This window comes from Hemiscyllium ocellatum, chromosome 17 (assembly GCF_020745735.1).
Source record: "Hemiscyllium ocellatum isolate sHemOce1 chromosome 17, sHemOce1.pat.X.cur, whole genome shotgun sequence".
Lineage (NCBI taxonomy): Eukaryota > Metazoa > Chordata > Chondrichthyes > Orectolobiformes > Hemiscylliidae > Hemiscyllium > Hemiscyllium ocellatum.
Genome location: NC_083417.1, coordinates 38,633,903 through 38,656,376, shown reverse-complemented (window position 1 = coordinate 38,656,376; position 22,474 = coordinate 38,633,903). Strand labels below are relative to the sequence as shown.

Genomic DNA, 22,474 nt, shown 5'->3' with positions numbered 1-22,474 from the left:
CAGTAACATCTGAATCAGAGAGCAGTAAGAGCAGCAGTAGACAGTTGTGGCAGTACTGCAGAGAATACCGCCTCCCAAAGAATAAGCTTAATAAGTGGACTGCAATAACTATGATATGACAACTAATGGGAAACTGAAGAAGCAATCTTTCAGACACAGCAAGTGAAAAATCAAAGCTGTGAGTGCAGCTCAGTGGTTCCAAGGGTCTGCATTTCTGACTATGATACTATTTTAATTTGAAGAAGGAGTAGGATACTGAAGTTTGTAAGTTTAAAATTGTTAAAAATAAATTACTGAAAAGGAAGGTAGTGAATATTGACTATTTTCTTCACCTGGTCAAATACAGACTGCTCGTTAGAGTTAGGTGTATAGGAGGGAAGTGTGTGATCACTTGTTTACATAGAAACAAAGAAAATAGTCCATTTGGCCCTTCAAACCTACTCTACGATTCAATAAGATCATGGCTGATCATACAGTCCCTGTTCCCACTCTCTCCCCATGCCCCTTGATCTCTTCAAACTGAAGAGTTATATCTATCTTTTTATCTGTTACAGATCTGTATTACCTACCATAACAATCCTATTATTTGTGTAGTTTAGGTACCTACAATTGCTATAAGGAAGCCAAGCTTTCTTTGGTGAGTCTTATTGTTACAGTCATATTATATAATGGAGGACACAGAAATCAGCCTAACTTTTTTTTTGGTGAGATAATCTGGTCAATCACTTCTCTCTTTTTAATATCATCATAAAATGGGTTTGAAAGAACAGACTACTCCAATTATTAGCCCATATAGAGTAGTAGAGTTGCACAACACGGAAACAGATCCTTCAGGCCAACTCATCCATGCTGACTAGATATCCTAAATCAATCTGGTCCCATCTGTCAGCATTTGGCCTATATCCCTCTAAACCCTTCCTAGTCACATACCCATCCAGATGCCTTTTAAATGTTGCAATTATATCAGCTCCACCTCTTCCTCTCTCAGCTCATTTCATCACCTTCTGTGTGAAAACATTGTCCCTTATGTTCCTTTTATAGTTTTCAGTACAATTTTAAATCTTTTCCCTCTCACCTTTAACCTATGCCCTCTAGTTTTGGACTCCGCTACCCTGAGAACAAGACCTTGGCTATTCACCCTATCCATGACCCTCATGATTTTATCAATCTCTATAATTTCTCCCTTCAGCCACTGATACTACAGGGAAAGTAACCCTAGCCTACTTAGCCTCTCCCTAAAGCTCAAACTTTCCAACCTCGGCAACATTCTTGTAAGTATGCTCCAGTTTGCTCTGACGCATGACCTTTTCAAGCTAATTTATTAAATTTCAAAATAATTTGATGTTTCTACAGTTGCTTTAAATGCTATCTAAGGAGAATGATGTTACTTACTTCGATAAAAGGGTAATAAATTGCTGTCTAATGGGGGAATACATTGTAGCCAACTGGAATAGACAAGAAAATCTATCCACATGAATGAACAGATCTATCTATCTAAATGGATGCTTGCTAGGCAGCAACGCCCACATCCCATGAGAGAATTAAAGGAACAATCAAAGGTGGATTTAAGTTGCTAAACAAAGCAGAAAAAAACTATGATTAAAAAAACATGATACTGGAAAAGCTCAGCAATTTTGGCAGCACCTGTTGAGAAAAAAACGGTTAACTTTTTGAGTCCAACAACTCTGCTTGGGAAAAATAACTGGGCTTATTTTAATTAAGTTTAGAAGGGAAAAAGAAGTGTCAATAAATTTCTGCACAATAGACAACCTGATTCCTCTATAGCTTACATTACTTTGCTTAATCTGACCAGACATACTGATTTAGGTCAGTTGATGAGGTCTGTAGGAATTAAGTAAATGAGCTGCGGAATAGCTGTTAAGTTTTGATCTGGAAAACTATAGGTTAGTTGCATTGATATATGAAGCATACATTGAGAATGGATCGGTTCAGTTCTAAAATGGGCCAGGGCATTGCTGACTTGAGGAAAAGCCAGTCCCACTGGAGTAAATAGTTTGGTACATTCCCTTGCTGTTGTTGTTTTCCTCAGGGAAAACAATGCTAATAATGGAAGGGGGGAACGAGTTTGACAGAGCAAAAATGATATCCTGAAAGAAATGTTAGTATAACTGTAATTAATTTTAAAATGTCACATTGGAGCAAATCTTTACAAAACATATTGTTGTGGTGCCTAGCAGCCAAACTTGCCTCCAAAATGGAGTTGTCAGTTCACAATGACTAAAGAGGAGTAAACGTGATTATTGATAACTCCATTAAAATACCCAGTCACATGATGCTTTGATCACAAAGTCTCATTGCTGGGATATATGCTAAAGATATTTAACTAGACATAAAACAAATGAAGTTGCCTTGCATCACACATAGCTAAGTGCTGGTTTTGTTTCGTTAGCCATGCATCTGGTCAAATAGTTATGGAAAACTATTGCCATCCTATAAAGTCTACAAATGCTTGAATGAGAAATTCCTGGGAGTTTTGTCTGCCTGATGCAGCATGCATTCGCCATTCCTACATGGATATAAACCAGGTGCAGATTGCAAAGAGTCACATTTGGAATATATTGTTCAGAAATAATGCAAGCTTATATCTTCAGGTATTCAATGTTAATGTTTGACACAGTAGATTTACACAATATAAATAGGCTTAGGTCCTGTGCGACGTTCATTCCTTTTAAATGCCCTAGCATCAGTGGGTCCTGCAATCTCTCTCTTACACCTACTTGCCCACTCCATCCTTATCTTCTCCATTGTAGATATTCAATTTCCAGCACAATAGAAGGTGACAATAAATGCCCCTCGGCCAGTGGCTTCCACCCTCTACCTCTATGTTTCAGCGAACCCCCAAATATCCAAACCCCTTTCCTGATAGCCCTTCCCATAAAACCCAGAGACTTCATACCTCTCCAAGTTTCCACCTCACTCCTTCAGTGTGAACCCATCTAGCCCCCACCCGCCCCCTACCCAGCCCTTGACGTATGAGGTGACCATGTCAAGTGTGGTCACTCCGTCCCCACTCCCTTGAAGCCAGGATGCTCCAGATAGTGTACAAACCCATCCTGTTTGATCCTTCCCAACTGTTTCACTATCATCCCCCACCCCTTGCAGACACTGAAGCTCCCATTCATAATTATGATCTATCATTCCCTGCAGCCTGCAGTCGCAAGTCTCAAAGAATAACTTGCTGGGTCTCCTTTCTGAAGCCGAGGCTTACTGTGTCGGGACCCCTTGATTGACAGGTCTGTCAGCAGAGGATTAGTCCCCTAAGGGACATGGCTGCTTGCTTACTGTACATGCAGCATGTTTTCCACATCAGCTGCTGACACATTGTACACGTGTGAGAATGGCATAGCACTCTGCCATACAGCAAGATATATGTCCCCTTGACTGAGGAATGTTTCACAGCAAGGCAAGTGAAACTGGCACAGCAAGGCATGACATGGATGCTGTGAGTTAGTTAGTGACCACTAAATGAGTCAGTGATAAGACAACAAGTGAACATGCCTAAGATGCAGTCTGGTTAAAAACAATGACTGCAGATGCTGGAAACCAGATTTTGGATTAGTGGTGCTGGAAGAGCACAGCAGTTCAGGCAGCATCCGAGGTGCAGCAGTCTGGTCCAATCCATGAGCTGGTGACTGCTCATATGCAATGTGTTCATGTTGCAGCCTTTCAATGCTAGCTGCTGGTGCAACCTGCAATCCAGATTGGCCTATCGGTGTACCAGAGGAGTGGCAGGATGCTTGTAAAGGTTTGGTGAATGTGAATGCCAATATCCATGGACAAGGGGTGGGTGAGGCTGGTTCCTCTGAATCATGGCCTGTGATGCTATTTTGTCAGCATTGAGCTAAATTCAGACAGAACCTCCTCTGGTTTCCATGTGTTGTCTTCTTGACGTCCGGCAAATTTGGTGAGATAGAAATTTGAATATTAATGAGGTAGGTTGGATAGTTAACAAAGCATTTACAGCTAATAATCCCTTTTAATTGGCAACCTGCTGCTGTGTAAAGCAGACTCAATGGGCTGAATGGCCTAAATCTGCTTCTCTATCTTATGTTTTATGGCCTTGTTAGAAACTCATCACAACACTTGATAAGGCATGAAAGATAGAATGACATGTTCTTAATGACAAGGCAGACCTGTATGTGTAGCCTGATATAATAATTTGAGGTGATACAGTGGCTCAGTGGTTAGCACTGCTGCTTCAAAGTATCAGGGACCTGGGTTCGATCCGAGCCTTGGGTGACTGTTTGTGTGGAGTTTGCATGTTCTCCACATGTCTGTGCTGATTTCCTCCCAGTGCTCCAATTTCCTCCCACAGTCTAAAGGTATGCAGGTTAGTTGAATTGACCATGCTAAATGTGTAGGATAGTGCATTAGTCAGGGGTAAATGTAGAGTAGTAGGGGAATGTGCCTGGGTGGGTTACTCTTTGGAGGGTTGGGGGGGCTTGCTGGGCCAAAGGACCTGTTTCCACCCTGAAGGGATTCTATGTTCTAGACTGCACCAGACATCTTGCTTGATCCTGCCACATAGACTACATCGGTCATACCTCTCAATCTTTGATCCTTGAGTTATTTGCTTTTAGATGCAATAACATCATTGATTCAATTCTTCTTCTTTGGCTATCTCTTGTTTTTGGGAAAATAAAAGCAATGTGATCATTGCTGGCTAGGCTGGCAGTTATTGTTTGCCCGGTGGTGAACCAGCTTCTTGAACTGCTACAAACCATGTGGTCCAGAGTCACCCACAAGGCCATAGGAAGAGACTTTTACACAGAGACTATTCATGTGTAGCCTGAGATAATAATTTTAAAAGTAGGTAGCATGAGTTTAATGTGCAAAGAGAATGAATTCAAAATGTTCACACCTTTAATGTTGCTTAGTATTTAGATTTTCGGTGTGTTACTTTGTATTGACAAATTATCTAAATAACTGACAGTAAAATCAATTGAAATTAAATTAATCATGAGCTGTTAGCAAAAACATTGAATTGGTTCACCGTACAGTTTAAATATAGGGACACGATGTTGTCAATAAGATTGTCAGCTATCGCAACACACCTAAGTAAACAGAATCAACCAAAGTTTCATCAATAAGGCCATTAATTAACATAGACTCATCAGTGTCTTCAAGCTTGATTCATATAATTTATTTCCCTCCTGGCTGGTACATGTCTTGCAGTGAATACAGGCATCAATGAATGTTTCTATTCACTCCATTCGCAGAGCACAGACTTAATGATTAATTCTAAAATTAGATATTCATATTGAGCCATATAAAATTTAAAAACTGCAGCATGCTGAGGAAGAAATTAGCAAATATGCTAATTTAATATTTATTTAAAATCACCGTGGTTCTAGAACTATTTATTCCTTAGTACAAGTTGTTGTCTAGAATTTTCAATGTCAGCAATAAACTGAAAACAATTATTTTTCAATCTTTTTTATGGATAAGAATGCCTACTTATACATTAAACAAAGACTTGATAACAATAAATAGCTATTTCTGCTTTGGGCTGAAATTTCAGGGTTCCTTAGGAATTGAGTTTCTGAAGATATTAGTGCCAGAGAGGCACCTAATCTGAAGGTGCTGATTCCAATCCAGCAATAATCACCGGGACAAGACAGGATAGGGATGGGGAGAGTGTGAAATAAGAATCTTGCTGTCCTCCCCTTTGAGAACAATTAATCTTTTACATCTAGCATTTCTGTCCAAGATCTGCTGCAGTATTCTAATGATGTCCAGCACAAGCTGGAGAAACAACACCTTATTTTCTGCATAAGAACTTTACAGCTTTCAAGACTTAATGTTGAGTTCTACAAGTTCAAATTATGAACATTGTCCGCTGTTTTAATTATATCTCCTCTACATGCCCTGTTCTCCATCCATGTCAATGTTGTTCTATTTTCTATTATTCATTCCTATCATTAATACCCATTCTTCATCTATAGTCCTTCTCCCTTTCCATTAGCACTCCCTTTGCCTTTTGCTCTGGGCACACTCACTATTTGTTCCACTTGCTTCTGTTTTCCATTTTTTTCGCATAAAAGACATTAATTTCCAGTTCCCTTCAGTATTGGAGAAGAATCATACAGACTTGAAATGTTACCTCAGTTTTTCCCACCACACATGCTGCTGAGCCTGGTGAGCTTCTGCAGTGCTTTCAGTTTTTAATTCAGTTAATTTTTTTTTGAGTGGTTTTATGCTCAGATCCATGAGTTTGGGTTCAAGTTAGACTGGTTGAGGAGAAGGCAAATTCAAGCACAGTCTTCACCTTTTTTATGGTGCTGTTTAACACATGTTAGGACTAAATAAAACAATATGTTGTAATCAAAGATATACCAGGCTCTTATATTATCGTTCCATTGTTGAAAGACTATTCCATAAACTGAACTGCCAAATGCTTGCTAGTCGAATCCAAGTGCATCTCATCATATGTTTTCTCTTCATATTTCTTCAACTCCTCGCACTCTGTACTATTTGTGCCCAGTAAAACTGTTTTAAAAAAAACTTGTATGGTGAAATCTCTGGCTTGGAATCAACATAATTTGACTGTTTTCAATGCAGTGGGGTCAACACCAAGTTACCCAAATATCACTGGACAGAAACAAGACATAATGGCATAGAAACAAAAACAGAAATTGCTGGAAAAGCTCAGCAGGTCTGACAAATCTGTGAAGAGAAATCAGAGTTAATGTTTCAGGGTTCTGAGAAAGGGTCACCGGACCTGAAATGTTAACTCTGATTTCTCTTCATGGATGTTGCCAAGCCCACTGAGCTTTTCCTGTTTTTGATTCTGAATTACAGCCTCTGCAGTTCTTTTGGTTTTAACGTATTAACATTGGCATCCTTCCACCAACCATAAAAATAATGAACAAACAATAATGTAGCAATAACATTATTGTGAGGCTTGAGGGAGCAGCTTGGAGTCTGCACTGCCAATTAGTCATAGAAATTTCATTCCAGTGTATTGTGATATGGAAGAGTAGCAGAAAGTTAAAATGCTTGACCCTCATGAAACTGTTAATTATTTAGTGTACATGTAAAAACTAATGAGAACTAAAAAGGGCTGAAGTTTGTACAGGCTTTGAAATCTTGGAAAGTAATTGATACTTTGACAACTAAGGTCCATTTTAAAGCTGCCATGGCATTATCTGTGCTTCACAGTAATTAGTCAGATTGGTTGGTGATGTTGAATGATGTTGTCAATAATGCTTGTAGTCGGAATTTTTAGTCGACGCAATATGTCAGTGCCTGAGGTCCACATAAAACATTTTGTGACGACAGATGTCTTTCACCTGTACTGTATAAGCGTTTGTTTAATGCTGTTGCCTTTTGAAGGGTTTTATTTCTCACCAACTTTGAGTCCCTTCCTTCAGACAGAAGACAAAGACACTTATTCCATTCCAGGTGCATATGCAACCATTTCCAGTTTGATTCAGCATTTGTGAATTTAATAAGGATGAGCTAGGGCATCACAGAGTGAGTGACAGGCTTAGTTTCTCATTGTAAATGCACCTCCCCACCCCAATTTTCAAGTTTTTTTCTGTCTTCCACTTCCTGTCAACACCACTGGCATTGATCCTCACTACGATCCCAACCAACACTTTTTATTTAACTGCAAATCGCCCTACTTTATTTCCTGAGGCCCACATATACAGCTTAGTCATGCCAGACTTAATAATGCACTGTCTCCCCATCGAAGCCTGGTTAATGGTGACCATCAATAACCCTCTCCCACAATGCATCTTACTCTCCCATGTTCTATTTTCTCCCACAATTATAAGTTGATTTCCTCCCCTTTGCAATTATAGTCTCTATACATCCTAGAATGCTCCTCATAATTTACTTCATAGAATCCCCGAAGTATAGAAAGATGCCATTCAGCTCATCAGGTCTGCATCCACTCTCCGAAGATCATCCAACACAGATATGGCCCTCACCCCATTCCTTTTACCATGGTTAATCCATCTAACCTGCACACCTCTGGACACTGAGGGGCAATGTACTCTGGCCAATTCACCTAACCTGTTGATCTTTGTACTGTGGGAGGAAACCAGAGCAGCCATAATATCAGGCTAGGAATAGTGCAGCAAGTAAATCACCCCCTGACTCCCCAGAGTCTATCAATCATTTACAAAGCACATGTCAGGCATGTAATAGAAAACTACCAACTTGCCTAGATGGGTGCAGCTCCATTAACACCATCCAGGACAAAGGAGCCTACTTGATTGGCACCACATTCACAAACATCCACTCGTTCAACCACCAGAGTTCAGTAGCAGCAGTGTCTACTATCTACAAGATGCACTGCAGAAATTCACCAAAGATCCTTAGTCAGCATCTTCCAAGCCCATGACCACTTTCAGCCAGTAGGACAAGGGCAGCAGATATATAGGAGCACCATGTATCTGAAAATTCCTGAAAGTTCCCTTCCAAGCCACTCAATATCCCAACTTGGAAATATATCATTGTTCCTTCACTTTCACTGGGTCAAACTCCTGGAACTCCCTCCAAAAGGTATTGTAGATACACCTGCAGCAGATGGTCTGCAGCAGTTCAGGAAGGCAGCTCACCACCACCTTCTCAAGATCAACTAGGAACAGGCAATAAATGCTGGCCAGCAATGCTCACATCCCATGATTAAACAAAAAAACAATCTGGTGGAAATCCACATTGCAAACTCCACATACTTCTGACTGAATTTAAGAGACAGCCCCTACTGATGAGTGTCCAGATCTCTGACTGGACTCAGTGCAATTAACTGGATCTGTAAGACATACAATTTCTTATTCCCAGACTGTACTTTATAGACACATTGATGCTGGACACCTGAGTGGCCAATGGACCAAATCCAAGCTCCTGCACTGATTTCAGGGGATGCCTTTGACTTACTGTGCCAATACCCCCTTGACTGAATACGCAACTTGACCGAGAGCTATTCCCCTGAAGATTGCAGCTGGTTAGTGCACATTCAGTTTGTTTGTTGTGTAAACTAACGCATACTGTAGGTTTGACATTGACATAACATGGTGCTGTACAACTGTAGGTCCACCCTTTGACTGTTTACTGCTGACAACCAGGATGCATTTAGTTTGAATGTGTGGTAAAATGCAGATTACAACAGGAGAAATGTGAAACTCTTAGTTCTGAATCAGTTGGCAAAGTGCGAAAAGGCAAGGGAAGACATGGCAGAGATGCAGTGAGAATCTAAGTAGGTGCAAAGTGAATGAGCTTTAAGGGAGCAAACTAAGAGCCTTAAGTTGCATCATGCTCCGTGTTCTGGCACAGCATAATGAATATGTGAGTAATACATTCTGGTCTTGCTTGTTTTATATATCTCACAAGAGTGCTCCGGTATAACCAGTTTGTTTATTTCCAAGTATTACTGTTTATTTTATCGCATTGTTGGATGATGACAGGTGTTGGAATGTTTTAACGTGCACCACTGGAGAAGAGAATTTTATTCTAAGTAGGTGGCGATTGTGCCATGGTAGTGTGTGGAAGCTGCATATCCTAACTCCATGGAGATGGTAGGGGGTGGCAGGTAGCTGTGGGTAGTTGCTGTACTCTGAGGTGTTGGAAATGCTGTCCAAAATGGAGACCTGGATGAAAAAGTGGCAAGCTGGAGCTCTGACTTTCATGTTGGAAATTGTCTACGTAGAGTTTCTTTCTGCTGCGTGAGGGAATAAGAACTTTCAGATCCATGAGGTGAAATTAGATACAAATGACATATAAATAAATGCAAATGGGTCATTTGTTTTCACTATTGAGATTCCCATCTCACCATTCAAAGCTTGCTGGAACTGCCTTCGTGAACCATTGCAATCTATCCGGTGCGGATAAACTTCAATGCCATTAAGAAGGAAGTTTCAGGATTTTGACTGAGTGACACTAAAGGAACAGCAATATATTTCCAGGTCAGAGTGCTGGCGTTCTTATGTATCTCCTGCCTTTGCCCTTCTAAATTGTACTGATTGTGGGTTTGGAAGAAGCTGCCTGAGGAGTTTGGTGAATTTTTGCAGTGCATAATATAGATGGTCCACACTGCTGCTACAGAGTGTCAATGTTGGAGGGAGTGTCACAGATTGTGTTGTAATGCAATTCTGCAAGGAAATGTGTCTTTGTTGTGAATGCCAACAGCATCGAAAACATTCCCAAATGGCATGCTAATAAAGTTCTGTTTGCAAAGTCTTGTGAACTGGGGACAAAATCAGCTGGCAGATGTATTGGTGGAATATACCTCAGGTCATAATTGAAGAGAAAAAACATTTTTTCTTTTGAAACTAGCTGTTTTCACTACACACCTGAGTGTAGTAGATTGTAACAGAAGATGATTGTGTGCAGAATATGTGGCATTTTATCCTAGTGTTTTGTTTTTTCCATCAAGCAACCAAATCTGATTGATAAACAATTATTTGCACTAAAATGAACTCTAAGAATTTACTTCAACAGAACTATGTTCCTTTGTTTAAAGCATTATTAAACAATTAAGGTGTCATCCACTGTACAATTATTTTAGGAACATCTAAGTTAATGTGACATACATTGTTTTTGTTGTTGACTTTTAAAAATTATGTTCAAGTTATGTATTAGGTTATTGCATGAAACTTCCTTCAAAAAGAAATCTTTAATTCAGTAAAATTTGGACCTATGTTTGGAGAGAAGACCATGTACTTAATTAGTGATGAAGTTGACATGAACTGGAAGTGATTTGAATTAGCTCCTGTCAATTTAGTTCATTAATACTAAAGTTTTCTTTAATTGGGCTATTCAGATTTGTTTGTCACTTCAATGATGCTGAAATGCAGAAAGAAATAAAACATGGCCTTAAGTATTGTATGATTTAATTTGTTGGCATCAAGGATAAGCTACATTTCATATTCACCTTTAATCAGTTTTTACCTTATAGTTTAAAATCATTTTGAATTGAATCAATTGATCAGTTGTCATATATCTATCTGCTTGCTCCTACCCAAATTTATATGTAGATGATGGATCAATCCAGAAATTTAAGACCAATTATCTACTGTAAGGAGTTGGATGGTGCAGAATTATGACAAGATTAGTGAAGTAGCAGTCATTTGAACACATTATTACTTGCATGCTAGTCAATAGGCATAATGTTTTAACCTCAATTAAAATTTTTAAAAAACTGTATCCTCAAACCAGAGTTAAAAATCATGAAGTTGACATATTTAGTTGATTTAGTTATGATAGTCAATTGAACGTTAAAAGGTAATGGTGTATTCTCTCTTGTTGGAGATGGTCAATGCCTGAGACTTGTGTTACGTGTACATTACTTGGTCCTGCCATTCTGCCAGTACCCCTGTTGCATTTCTCATCCAGTCATCCCATTGTCACCCATGTCAAAATGGCACAGACTAAAGTTGGGCCTTCTAGGCCCAGAGCAGATGGAAGTTTCCGTCCACATCAATCTGCAGTCTAACCCACTGTAAAGCAGCATCCTCTATCAGCAATGCTGCAGACACTAGAGTAGCACAGCACAGTAGCACAAGAAAAAAATGGAAGATTGGCACCAAGGGAATATGCAGGATGATTAGGATATTTTCATACAATATAGTTTAAATAAATTATAATTTTGCTTTGGAATTTGAATTTTATGAAGGCTTTTGCATTGTGGCCAAAAACATGAAGTAATAGTCCAAAGGTAATGGGTCTGAGCTGTTACTGACAGGAATTGGAACTGAGGCTATTAATAAATGTATGAATCAGATTTTTTTCTGTACATTCCAAGTGTAAAAGGGTAATATTCCTTTCTTATCCTCCTCAATGTTCTCCTTCTCCCCTTTGCCCTTTGTACTCCTGCTTCTCTGTTTTCGCATGATGGTAAAGACCATTCTCTTGTGATGGAAAGACTGTGCAGCATTAGTGTGAGGTCAGTGTTGGATACAGGTCCCTATACTACACCCTTCAGCAAATGTTAAATGTGTGCGTGCTAAACACTAAACCCAAGATAGCTTTTGGCACTCTCTCATTCAGGCTTCAGTACACTGCTTACTGCCAATAAAGAAAGTTTCTAGTGAGTCCAATTTTGTCCAATCATTCCTGAATTATGAGGTAGCATGGTGGTACAGTGTAGACTTGATGGGCCAAATGACCTACTTCTACATTGTAGGGGCTTCTATCTCTGAACTTTTTCAAAACCTCCCATACATATCCACCAAATTGTGTCTGATTAGTTTTTGGTATGATTCCTGTTCTGTTGATAATCTTCATTCTTTCATTTGTAATTTTTGACAATCCATTTGAGGGCTTATTTAAAAATGTTTTCAGCAAATTGCTATAATAAAAGCTCTCATTTGCATGACATTAATTTAGCAAACTTGAGACCAATTGACCTATTCCAATCTGTGCCCTTAATGAAGAGACCCACTCTACCACTTCAGCAGAGTATTTACAGTTTTAAATTTTGAATTTTGCGAGAAACATTCATTATCTTTATTGATGGTCTTCCTCTCAGAGTTAATAAAAGCTCCTTGCAGTTTATCTGTATGATTGAATGCATTACTTTTAATCTATGTTTACTTCAAATTTGTGAACATCAAAAATTGTTCAGAACATTCACAGCCAAGTACTTGATGTTGGTGTTCACATTTAAAGAGCATAAAATATCCTGCAAGAAATGTCTCTGTAAGATAATTATCCTGCTTGGAAAATATTTTCATAAAAATCCCAATTATTGGTAGGATGAGCTACTGACATTCATTTTAAACCATTTTTGCAATAAGTACAATGTCTTCCTAAAGCAGATTATGAAAAGTTAAAATATTTGTCTGATCTTTCACCCTAACTAACAATATCTGCCCCATTATATTGTTATCTTTCAACTATTTGATAAATAAGTGTGAACACACAAAAGACATTTCACAAAAATCTTGTGGTCGATGACAGGATTCATACAATGCAATTAGCAGGCAAATAACATTATGCCAGGGAAGATCTATGAACCAGCTACAATATCTCAATCAATCATTGAAATGAGCCCCACTGACCTTTGTGTCAAAAAGCTTTGCTTCTGATCTTACATTTTGATTCTTGGTAAATTTTGCAGCAATAACTTGTTATTGTGGATAATGTAATCCTTGTCAATGAAAGCAATGTCAAATAATGTGGATAATGAAAACGATACAATGAGTAATCATGGGCATGAATACATGGATATACATCATTGGGTTATATTCAGAAATATGGAAGGGAGAGTACAACTTATGGAGAAAGATGTGGCTAAAGATGTAACTGTTACAATGTCCACTGATATGACACAGTAAACATTCCTGTGAATGAAAGTTAATGGCCCCAAGAATCCAAAGGGAGCTATTTCAAGTGTAAGTACAAAAATGCATCTGCTTAGATGTTCTGCAATTGACTTCATGAAGTGCTTGAGATCATTTAGTCACAGAGATATACAACATGGAAACAGACTCTTTGGTCCAACATATACGTGCTGGCCAGATATCCGAAATAAATCTTATCCCATTTGCCAGCATTTGACCCATATCCCTCTAAACTTTTACTGAACATATACCCATCCAGATGTCTTTGAAATGTTGTAATTGTATCAGCATCTACCACTTCCTTTGACAGCTCATTCCATACAAGCACCACCCACTGTGAAAAAGTTGCCCCTTCAGTCCCTCATAAATCTTTCCACTCTCACCGTAAACCCATGCCCTCTAGTTTTGGATTCCCCCAACCTAGGAAGAAGACCTTGTCTATTCACTCTATCCATTCCCCTCATGATTTTATAGACCTCCATAAGGTTAGCCCTCATCCTCCGAGGCTCCAGGGAAAAAAGACCCAGCCTATTCATCCTCTCCCTCAAACCCTCCAAACCTGGCAATATCCTTCTAAACCTGTTCTCGACTCTTTCAAATTTCACAGATCGATTCTGAATTGAATTTTAATTCAGATAATTTTGTATGTGTCTGTTTGTGTGTAAGTGTGACAGAAGTGTGACAATAGTTTGTGTCAATGCTGGCAGCCACATTCTCAGCCCAATAAAACATTTTAACAAAGAAGATAATTTTAAATGATAGCTGGATTTCATTTTTAGGGATCTGAGAAAGCAACTCTCTTGCATCATCAATGAGGCTAGTATAATTATTATCCACTGGATACCTGTTATTTTATATAACACAAGCTAAAACAAAGAGAATTTACTTCTCTAGTCATATTTTAGATAATACGCAGTTTGAAATTTTGAGTAAAGGTAAGGTACAGGGACATCCTTATTCCAGGCCCTCCAGCACACTCTTAACAGTCAATAAGAATAATGGCCAATGTTTGGAGCCTGAGGACTTCATAAAATATCTGTAACTTAGTATTAGAGAAACAGAAAATACTGGCAATGCTCCACTCACCATAGCCATAAGTATTCACCATTACCAGAATGTCCTGAGATCCCTAGCACTAGTACCATAGTTAAAAGATCATTATTCATCCTGTCAAGTCCTTGCAGTCTGCAGCTGTCCTGCACAACTGAAGACATTCACCCCAGACATAGAACACCTCGCTTTGTGAACAGCAACCTGGAGGCCCTGGTGAATGGGATAGTGCAGAGAAAGTCATCCTTTACCCTAGAACAGGCAGAGAATGCCAAGACACCAGACCCTTCCAGCTCAGTCCAGCTACTATGTGTATGAATGTGGTCTCCACAATTCAATGGAAACCTCAGCAGTGCTGAAAGAAGGTCATTGACCTTTCTTGTTCTACCAGGGTAAGTGAGACTATTTTCTCTCTGCTACTTCACACTTACTCTATCGCTTCTGGTGGATTCAACTCCCGCCAAGGCTTATGCTCTACCATTCTCACTGTTCCACACAACATGTTCCCTTACTCGCTTTCACTCATTAATCCCATAGCACCATAAGATTTAAGAGCTAAATTAGGCCATTGACTCTACTCTGCCATTCGATCATAACTGATATGTTTCTCAATACCATTCTCCTGCCTTCTCCCCTATCTGTGATCCCCTTACTAATGATGAACCTATTTATCTCTAATTTAAATAAACTCAATGACTTGGCCTCCACAGCCTCCTGCAGCAATAAGTTCCATAGATGCACCACTGTCTGGCTGAAGAAGTTCCCCTTCCTGTCATTTCTAAATGGTCATTCCTTTACTTTGAGGCTGTGTCCTTGTGTCCCAGTCTCTCCACTTACCCAGTCTCTCCTACAAGTGGAAATCTCTTCTCTACATCATCTTTATCCAGGCCTCTCAGTATTCTTAAGTTTCAATAAGGTTCCTCATGCATCGTTATGAACTCTATAGAGTACTGACCCAGAGTCCTCAATCATTCCTCATATGACAAGCCCTTCACCCCTGGGACCATTTTTGGAAGTCTCCTCTGGATCCCCTCTAATACCAACACATCTTTCCTTAGATTACAGGGCCAAAAACTGCTCACAATATTCCAAATGCAGTTTGATCAGAGCCTGATACAGTCTCAGCAGTAGATCTCTGCTGTTGTATTCTAGCCCTCTTGAAACGAATGCTAAAATTGCATTTGCCTCCCTAAAGGGTAACTGAACCTGCATATGAACCTAAAGAGAATCCTGAACTCGGAAGAAAAACAACCCTCCACCACCATCCTCTACCTCCTACCAAGAAGCCAATTTTGTATCCATATTGAAGTCCTTCTGCAGCCTCTCCATTTCCTTGACAGGGCCTATCCCTACACTTATCTTTGTGTCACCCATAAACATAGCAACAATTCCCTCAGAACCTTCATGGAGTTTGCTAATGTATAAATGAATAATTGTGGACCCAACACAGATCCCTGTGGCCATTCTGACAAACACCCTTTATCCTCACACTCCACCTTCTGCCAATCAGCCAATCCTCTATCCATGCCAGTCCCTTGCCTCTAATACAATGGGCTCTTGTCTCATTTAGTCACCTCCTGTGAGGCACCTTGTCAAAGGCTTTCTAGAAATCCAAATTTATCACATCAATTTGTTCTCCTTTGCCTAACTTGCCTGTTACCTCCTCAAAGAATGCTAACAGATTTATCAGCTATTACCTTCCCTTGATGAAACCATACTGACGCAACCCAATTTTATCATGCACGTCCATGCACTCTGCATTTTCATCATTAAGAATAAAACTTGGCGAATAACAGAGGTCAGGCTAACTGGCCTAAAGTTTCCCACCATCTGCCTCCCTTCTGAAACTGGGGTGCTACACCAGCCATTTTCCAGTCCTCTGGGACCCTTCCTAACTCCAGAAATTTCTGAAAGATCACCACCAATGCTTCTACAAGCTCCTGAATTATCTCCTTTAGAACTCTGGCATGCAGTATATCCTGTCCAGATGATTTAGCAGTCTTCAGACCTTTCAGCTTCCCCAACACCTTCTCCTTACTAATGGCCACTACACTCACTTTTGTCTCAAAGTTTTGGTATATTTCTGGTGTCTTCCACTGTGAAAACTGGTGCAAAGTACATATTCAATTCCTCCATTATTTCTTGTTTTCTGTTATTACTTCTCCAACTCATCTCCTTGTGACCCAGTGTCCATTCTTGTCTCTCTCCTACCTTTATATATATAGCATAATCTTGAAGTCTCTTATATTACCAGTTGGCTTACCCTCAAATTTTATCTTCACTCTTTTCATTGTATTTTTTAGTTATGCTTTGTTGGATTTTAAAGGCTTCCCACTTTCTCAACTCAAATGCATGACTCCGCACTTCTCCACATTAAACTCCATCTGCCACATTTTGGCTCACTCTCCTAACCTATCTCTATCCATTTATAAGGTCCTTATTTCCTGATTGCAATTTACTGTCCTGCCTATTCTTGTGTTGTCTACAAGATTGGCTATGGAGCCTTCTATTCCTGTATCCAAGTCATTAAGGTAGATTGTAAATAGCTGGGGTCCAATGACCAACCCCTATGGCATCCCACTAGTTATATTTCGCCATCCAGAAAGAAAACATTTATCCTGACTCTCTGTCCATCAGCCAGTCATCTATCTATGCTAATAAATTACCCCTAATCCTATCTGATCCTACCTTGTGAATGAATCTTTTGTATGGCACCTTATCAAACGCCTTCTGGAAATCCAGATGGGTTATATCTACAACATCTCCATTATCCAGTTGCTTAGGTCATTCATTTTTGTAAATACACTTCACACAAGGATCTAACTGACTTTATGACATGCCTGGATCGTCCATTCACATATATGTCAGTTATTTTAGCTCATCGGATAAGCTGGTATAGAATGTCTCAATTGGGTTTGGCCATCAATTTTTCACCATTCAGACAACTGTTAAAATCAACAATTAGCATGTTGTTTTTGTCACTATGTTAAATATTAGTTGAACCTGAATTTCCGGACTGGCAGATGATCGCGCTCAGCTGAAAACTAATCGGAGTGGTGTCAAATCCAGAAATGTGATAGCAATCGCACTGCTTCTATCAAGACAGTCCCTTCCTTCAAGGAAGAATAGGTTCATGTTCAGAAGTAGCAAATTGCAAAGGCCAGCTTGAAGATGAAGGGGCCTATATATTTAAAATACCTTACACAGGCATAACTACTCTGGGAAGTCCTGTATCAATCAGCAAGTCTTAAGTGTAACAATGTGATCAGCCTCGCTCATTCTTTTCTGCAGTTTTGTTCTATATTTTAAGTCATGGCACACATTTGATTTATATTTGAAGGATCCTAGGATTTGAATCCAAGTCCTTTGTACTCCTCAATTCTCAATTTAGTGAGCTCTCTGGCCCATTTACCTAAAAGCACAATGCTTAATAAAGGGATATAGGCTATTAGAAACTCAGTTGTGAAATGGTAACAAATGATCTCTGGATGCCCACTGTGAGCGTAAACTTCTCTGTCTCTGAATGTGAAAATGAAAGCAATCTTAAAAACCATGATAAATTCATTCTATTTGTGTTATTCTCAGGCATCAGGCAAGGCCTGGGTTCAGGAAGTGAAAATTACACTTCTTGGGTGTAATTTTCTTCATGCTTCAGATATGTCTACATGTAATTATAAAGAGAGCAATAATTTGTATTTAGATTAGTATTAAGTTTAGTCAACTCCACCCATGAAAATAAGGCTCCAACATGAAATTTTGCAGTTAATGTATAACTCTTAACCAGTAAGCAGATGAATAACCCTGCATAAAAGGACAAATTTCAATACTTACTAATGTCCCTTCAATGTGACCATTTGAAACCCATGATCTCTACCAGGTAGAAGGACAAAGCAGCAGCTGCATGGGAACACCACCACTTGAAAGTTCCTTGTCAAGCCACTCACCACCATGACTTGGAAATATATCAGCATTCCTTCACTTTTTTGGGGGTCAAAATCCTGGAGCTCCCTCCCTCGCATCATCATGGGTCTCCCTGCTGTACATGAACTGTCTCTGTTCAAGAGGGCAGACCACCACTTTCTCCAGGGCAATGAGGCTCAGGCAGTAAATGCTGGTCTAGCCAACAGTTCATATATCCCACGAAGTAAAATAATAAAAGCCAAATTTATGTGTGATTCCTTCATCCTAAACCAGTCATGTCTGGCTGCTGCATTTGAACTTGCTAGCTGCTTGCAAGTATAAACTGCAGCTTACTCTAGTATGGATTGCTTGCAGGTTTATCCTATTGTTATGAAGATGCACCATTCAACATTTTTGAGGAGTTGTGTTAAAAGATTGTAGACAGGGATATGTTTGTGGTCCTGTGGAGAGGCCTATAATTGTTTTTTTTTAAGTAAGTTCACAGAATGATCACTTTAGATATATTGGAACTTTACTTTTAAAGACTTTTCTCATAAATCGCATCACTTAAGTTAATGACTTGGACCTCTTTATTGGAAACCAGCTGACTGGGTTTATGGTTGTCAGGAACAGTTTTTTGTTTGGAAATTGTTTGGATTCCTGATGAAGGGCTTATGCCTGAAATGTCAATTTGTCTGCTCCTCGGTTGCTGCCCGATGCACTGTGCTGTTCCAGAAACATACTCTCAACCACTCTGGACTGTCTTGTTGGCTTGGCAGTGTCACATCCCCTGCCATTCTTTTCTGAGTGAATGTTCCAGTCTCCACTCACTGCCACTTTCTTTCCCATATCTGCACTGTCATATTTTCCCATTACAGAGAACTGAGATTTGTCACTGGCAATGAAGTGTGAAGACATGCTTGAAGCATTGCATAGTCAAGCTCTCCAAATGACATGCTTGAAGCATTGCTCAGTCAGGTTCTCCATATGGCACTATGATGTCTGGCCACCTCTGTGACCCAAATTCAGGCTAGTTTAGTTAAGCTGCAGGATTTCACCTTCTGGACCTCCCACGTTGCCTGACAAACCTTAAGGTGAATATTGCAGGGAATTGCCACTGAACCATGGTGCCATGAAGCTTCTGAGTTTCCATCAGGTCATTGCAGACATGAATCAAAATTCCACTTCCAGCTGCATAATCACAATGACTCCACCTGCTGTCTATTATTGGACTTGTAGTCACAAGGATATTGTTCAAACATAAATCAGAGGGAGGCGGCCTTTGTCACATAATTTCAGTTCCACCCCCTCTACCTCTATTTGGGATTCAGGTAAAATTGCAGCCATAAAGACATCCAGTAAAAATGTAAAAGCAAAGTTAATTTCCTTCTTAATTAAAATAAAGAACACTAAGATACCGAACTTATAATTTTTTTTAAATTTTCAGGGCCAGAGAGATTGTTCTCTAGCAATTAAGATACACTATGCGATTAAAAAAAAATTATATCACATTGCACCAGCCCTAACTTTATCTGACATACATTTTGATAACAAATGGACAAGTACGTCTGCCTCACACCTTCACATTTATAGATTTGGCATTGAAATTAATGAGTTACTGTTTGAACATACCCTATGGAGAGGCATTGTTACTCTAACTACAGCTTCTAGATTTCTTAGTTTAACTGTCCATGTCTGTATACTGTAAGTAACTGTTTAATCACTCCGTAACAATAATAAGCACTGACAGTCTCACCATTATTCACAATAAAAAATCTGGGGAATATGTTCATTCTCCATAAGCCAGATAAAAATCTCAGTTAGAAAAAAGTTTGTTTACAGAATGTAGCTGGTTCCATCTGACTTAACATCCACACCATTTTCTAGAAAACCCTTTAATTTTAATTGATTTATTTATTCATTTACTGTTGTTTTCCTATTTAGTTAAACATCCCATGGGATGCACTCAAATGACTTCAGTTGTATTAACACAATAATAAGCATTTTGAACCATTAACTCTGAAAACTGGAGCTTGGTGCAAATATTTTCATGGATAACAATTTAAGATCCTAGAAATTCATCTATGAAGGCCAATGAACAACTATAAGCTTACTTTTTACTGATATTTCTGCCATTTGTAATTTGTTTATATATAAAGATCCTTTAAGCTGAACAATGGAATCTTCTATATTTATTCAGTTATTGACTACAAATGCCAATATGTTTCCTGTAGATACTGCATGTATTTACTGTGCAAGTTTCTGTACTGTCAGAGTAAATTATAATAAAACCATTTTTAAAAGAAAATGCAACATGTGGCAAAATAGGTCTAAATCAGTGTACAACGTAAACATAGAATTCCCTACAGTAAGGAAATAGGCCATTCAGCCCATTGAGTCCACACCAACCCTCTGAAGAACATCCCACCCAGATCCACTCTATTCTTATAACAGGCCACTCTCTGTGTGGAGTTTGCACATTCTCCCCATTCTGCGTGGGTTTCCTCCGGGTGCTCCGATTGCCTCCCACAATCCAAAAATGTGAAGGTTAGGTGAATTGGCCATGCTAAATTGCCCATAGTGTTAGGTGGAGGGGTAAATGTAGGGGAATGGGTTTGGGGTGGGTTGCGCTTCGGCTGGTCAGTGTGGACTTGTTGGGCCGAAGGACCTGTAAAGAATCTAATCTAATTTAAAAAAATATATATGCATATCCCATGGTTAATCCTGAACACTATGGGCAACCTACCTAACCCGCAAATCTTTGGACTGTGGAAAGAAACCAGAGTCCTTGAGGAAACCCACACAGACACAGGGAAAATGTGCAAACTCCACACAGACAGTCACCCAAGGTGGAATCAAACCCAGGTCTCTGGCACTGAGCTACCATGCCACCCTTTTGGAAGGAAACAAAGAAAAGCCAAATCAACAAGCAATAGATCATTCTAATGCAATGTACAAGAATTCACATAGCCCTATGTATTATGGATTAGCTTGCTCAAATCTGACTTCTTACCTTGCTAGTTATTCACTGTTAACCTTGTCAATAGTAGACTATAATGTAACATTCAATGGACATTATAATTATAAAGAATAGAAAATAAAATAAATCATAGTGTAAATAATCATTACTCTTTTGTTTTCTTCTGGTTAGAATCTATTTTAGGTTTACTACTTGACATTTAATTTCCTCAAGAAGTATTCACTTTTTGATGAAGGAACAGGACACAATATTGATTTCTCAATGACAAATGGTTCTGACTATTCAAGTTCTCATTTAAGGTTCAATGTTATGTATACTTTCTCCTTGTGGAATATTGGTAAATAATCACACTACTCTCTATGATTATTAAATCATGTCTTGCGAATTCTACATTCATCACTATGAAGAATGCTATTACAGTTTAGAACATGTGCACATATTTATTTTTTGGCCACCATCTACAATTTCTCAATTATTATTCAACCAGTTCACTTTGAATTGTAGATTTCTACTTACTAATTTGATTGAAACCATTCAAACTTCTTCATTGAGGTCATTGAGAGAAAAGTTTTTCAGTTTTCATACACATTTTGAAGCTTTAATCATTTTAGTTTCCAGTGAAAGAGGAACTGTGTTTTGAAGCCTATCTCTGCCCTATACTCCAATCAAGCCCCTGAATAGGGTGTTTCATATACTTCAGTACCAATAACACAAACAGTGCAGATAATGAAGGTCCTAAGGTCAGATTTTCAGGAACAAGGGAAGAAGGTAAAAATTGGACCTTCGAGATTCAATAGTAATCTCTGAATTATTCTGAGTACAATGTGTGAGAAACAGGAATAGAAAGGAGAATCAATGCATAACTTGAGGCTAGCGTAGGAGGGTGTGGGGCTCAGATTTTTGGAGAACTGATTCCACCATGTTTTCAAGAACAATTAGTGATGGGTAATAAATGGCTAGCTGAGCCAGGAACACCCACATCTGTCAACAAATACTTTAAAATCAAAATCATGGTTATGCTATTTGGTGAAAGGGATAGGGAGGGTTATGTAGGATTAATGGAACAATTTTAAAGGATTTTAAATTTTAAAATTACACAGGAGCAAAGGGTCCTGGGAACTCATATACATAATCCATGAAAGTGTCAGGATATATTTGGAGACGGTGTTTAATAAACTATATGGGATGTTGAGCTTCACAAGTAGAGGTACAGAATGCAAAAGCAGGGAAG

General features: G+C 39.0%; 1 protein-coding gene across 1 annotated transcript in view; it reads left to right on the top strand.

Moving 5' to 3' along the window:
- The first annotated feature begins 9,110 nt into the window (after positions 1–9,110).
- The window catches only part of LOC132823706 (ninjurin-1-like), a 243,170-nt gene continuing 229,806 nt past the window's right edge, over positions 9,111–22,474 (top strand). Inside the window, exon 1 of the mRNA XM_060837685.1 lies at positions 9,111–9,318. Within this exon, the coding sequence (XP_060693668.1) occupies positions 9,286–9,318 (33 nt within the window). The 5' untranslated portion in view covers positions 9,111–9,285. The remainder of the gene's footprint in view (positions 9,319–22,474) is intronic.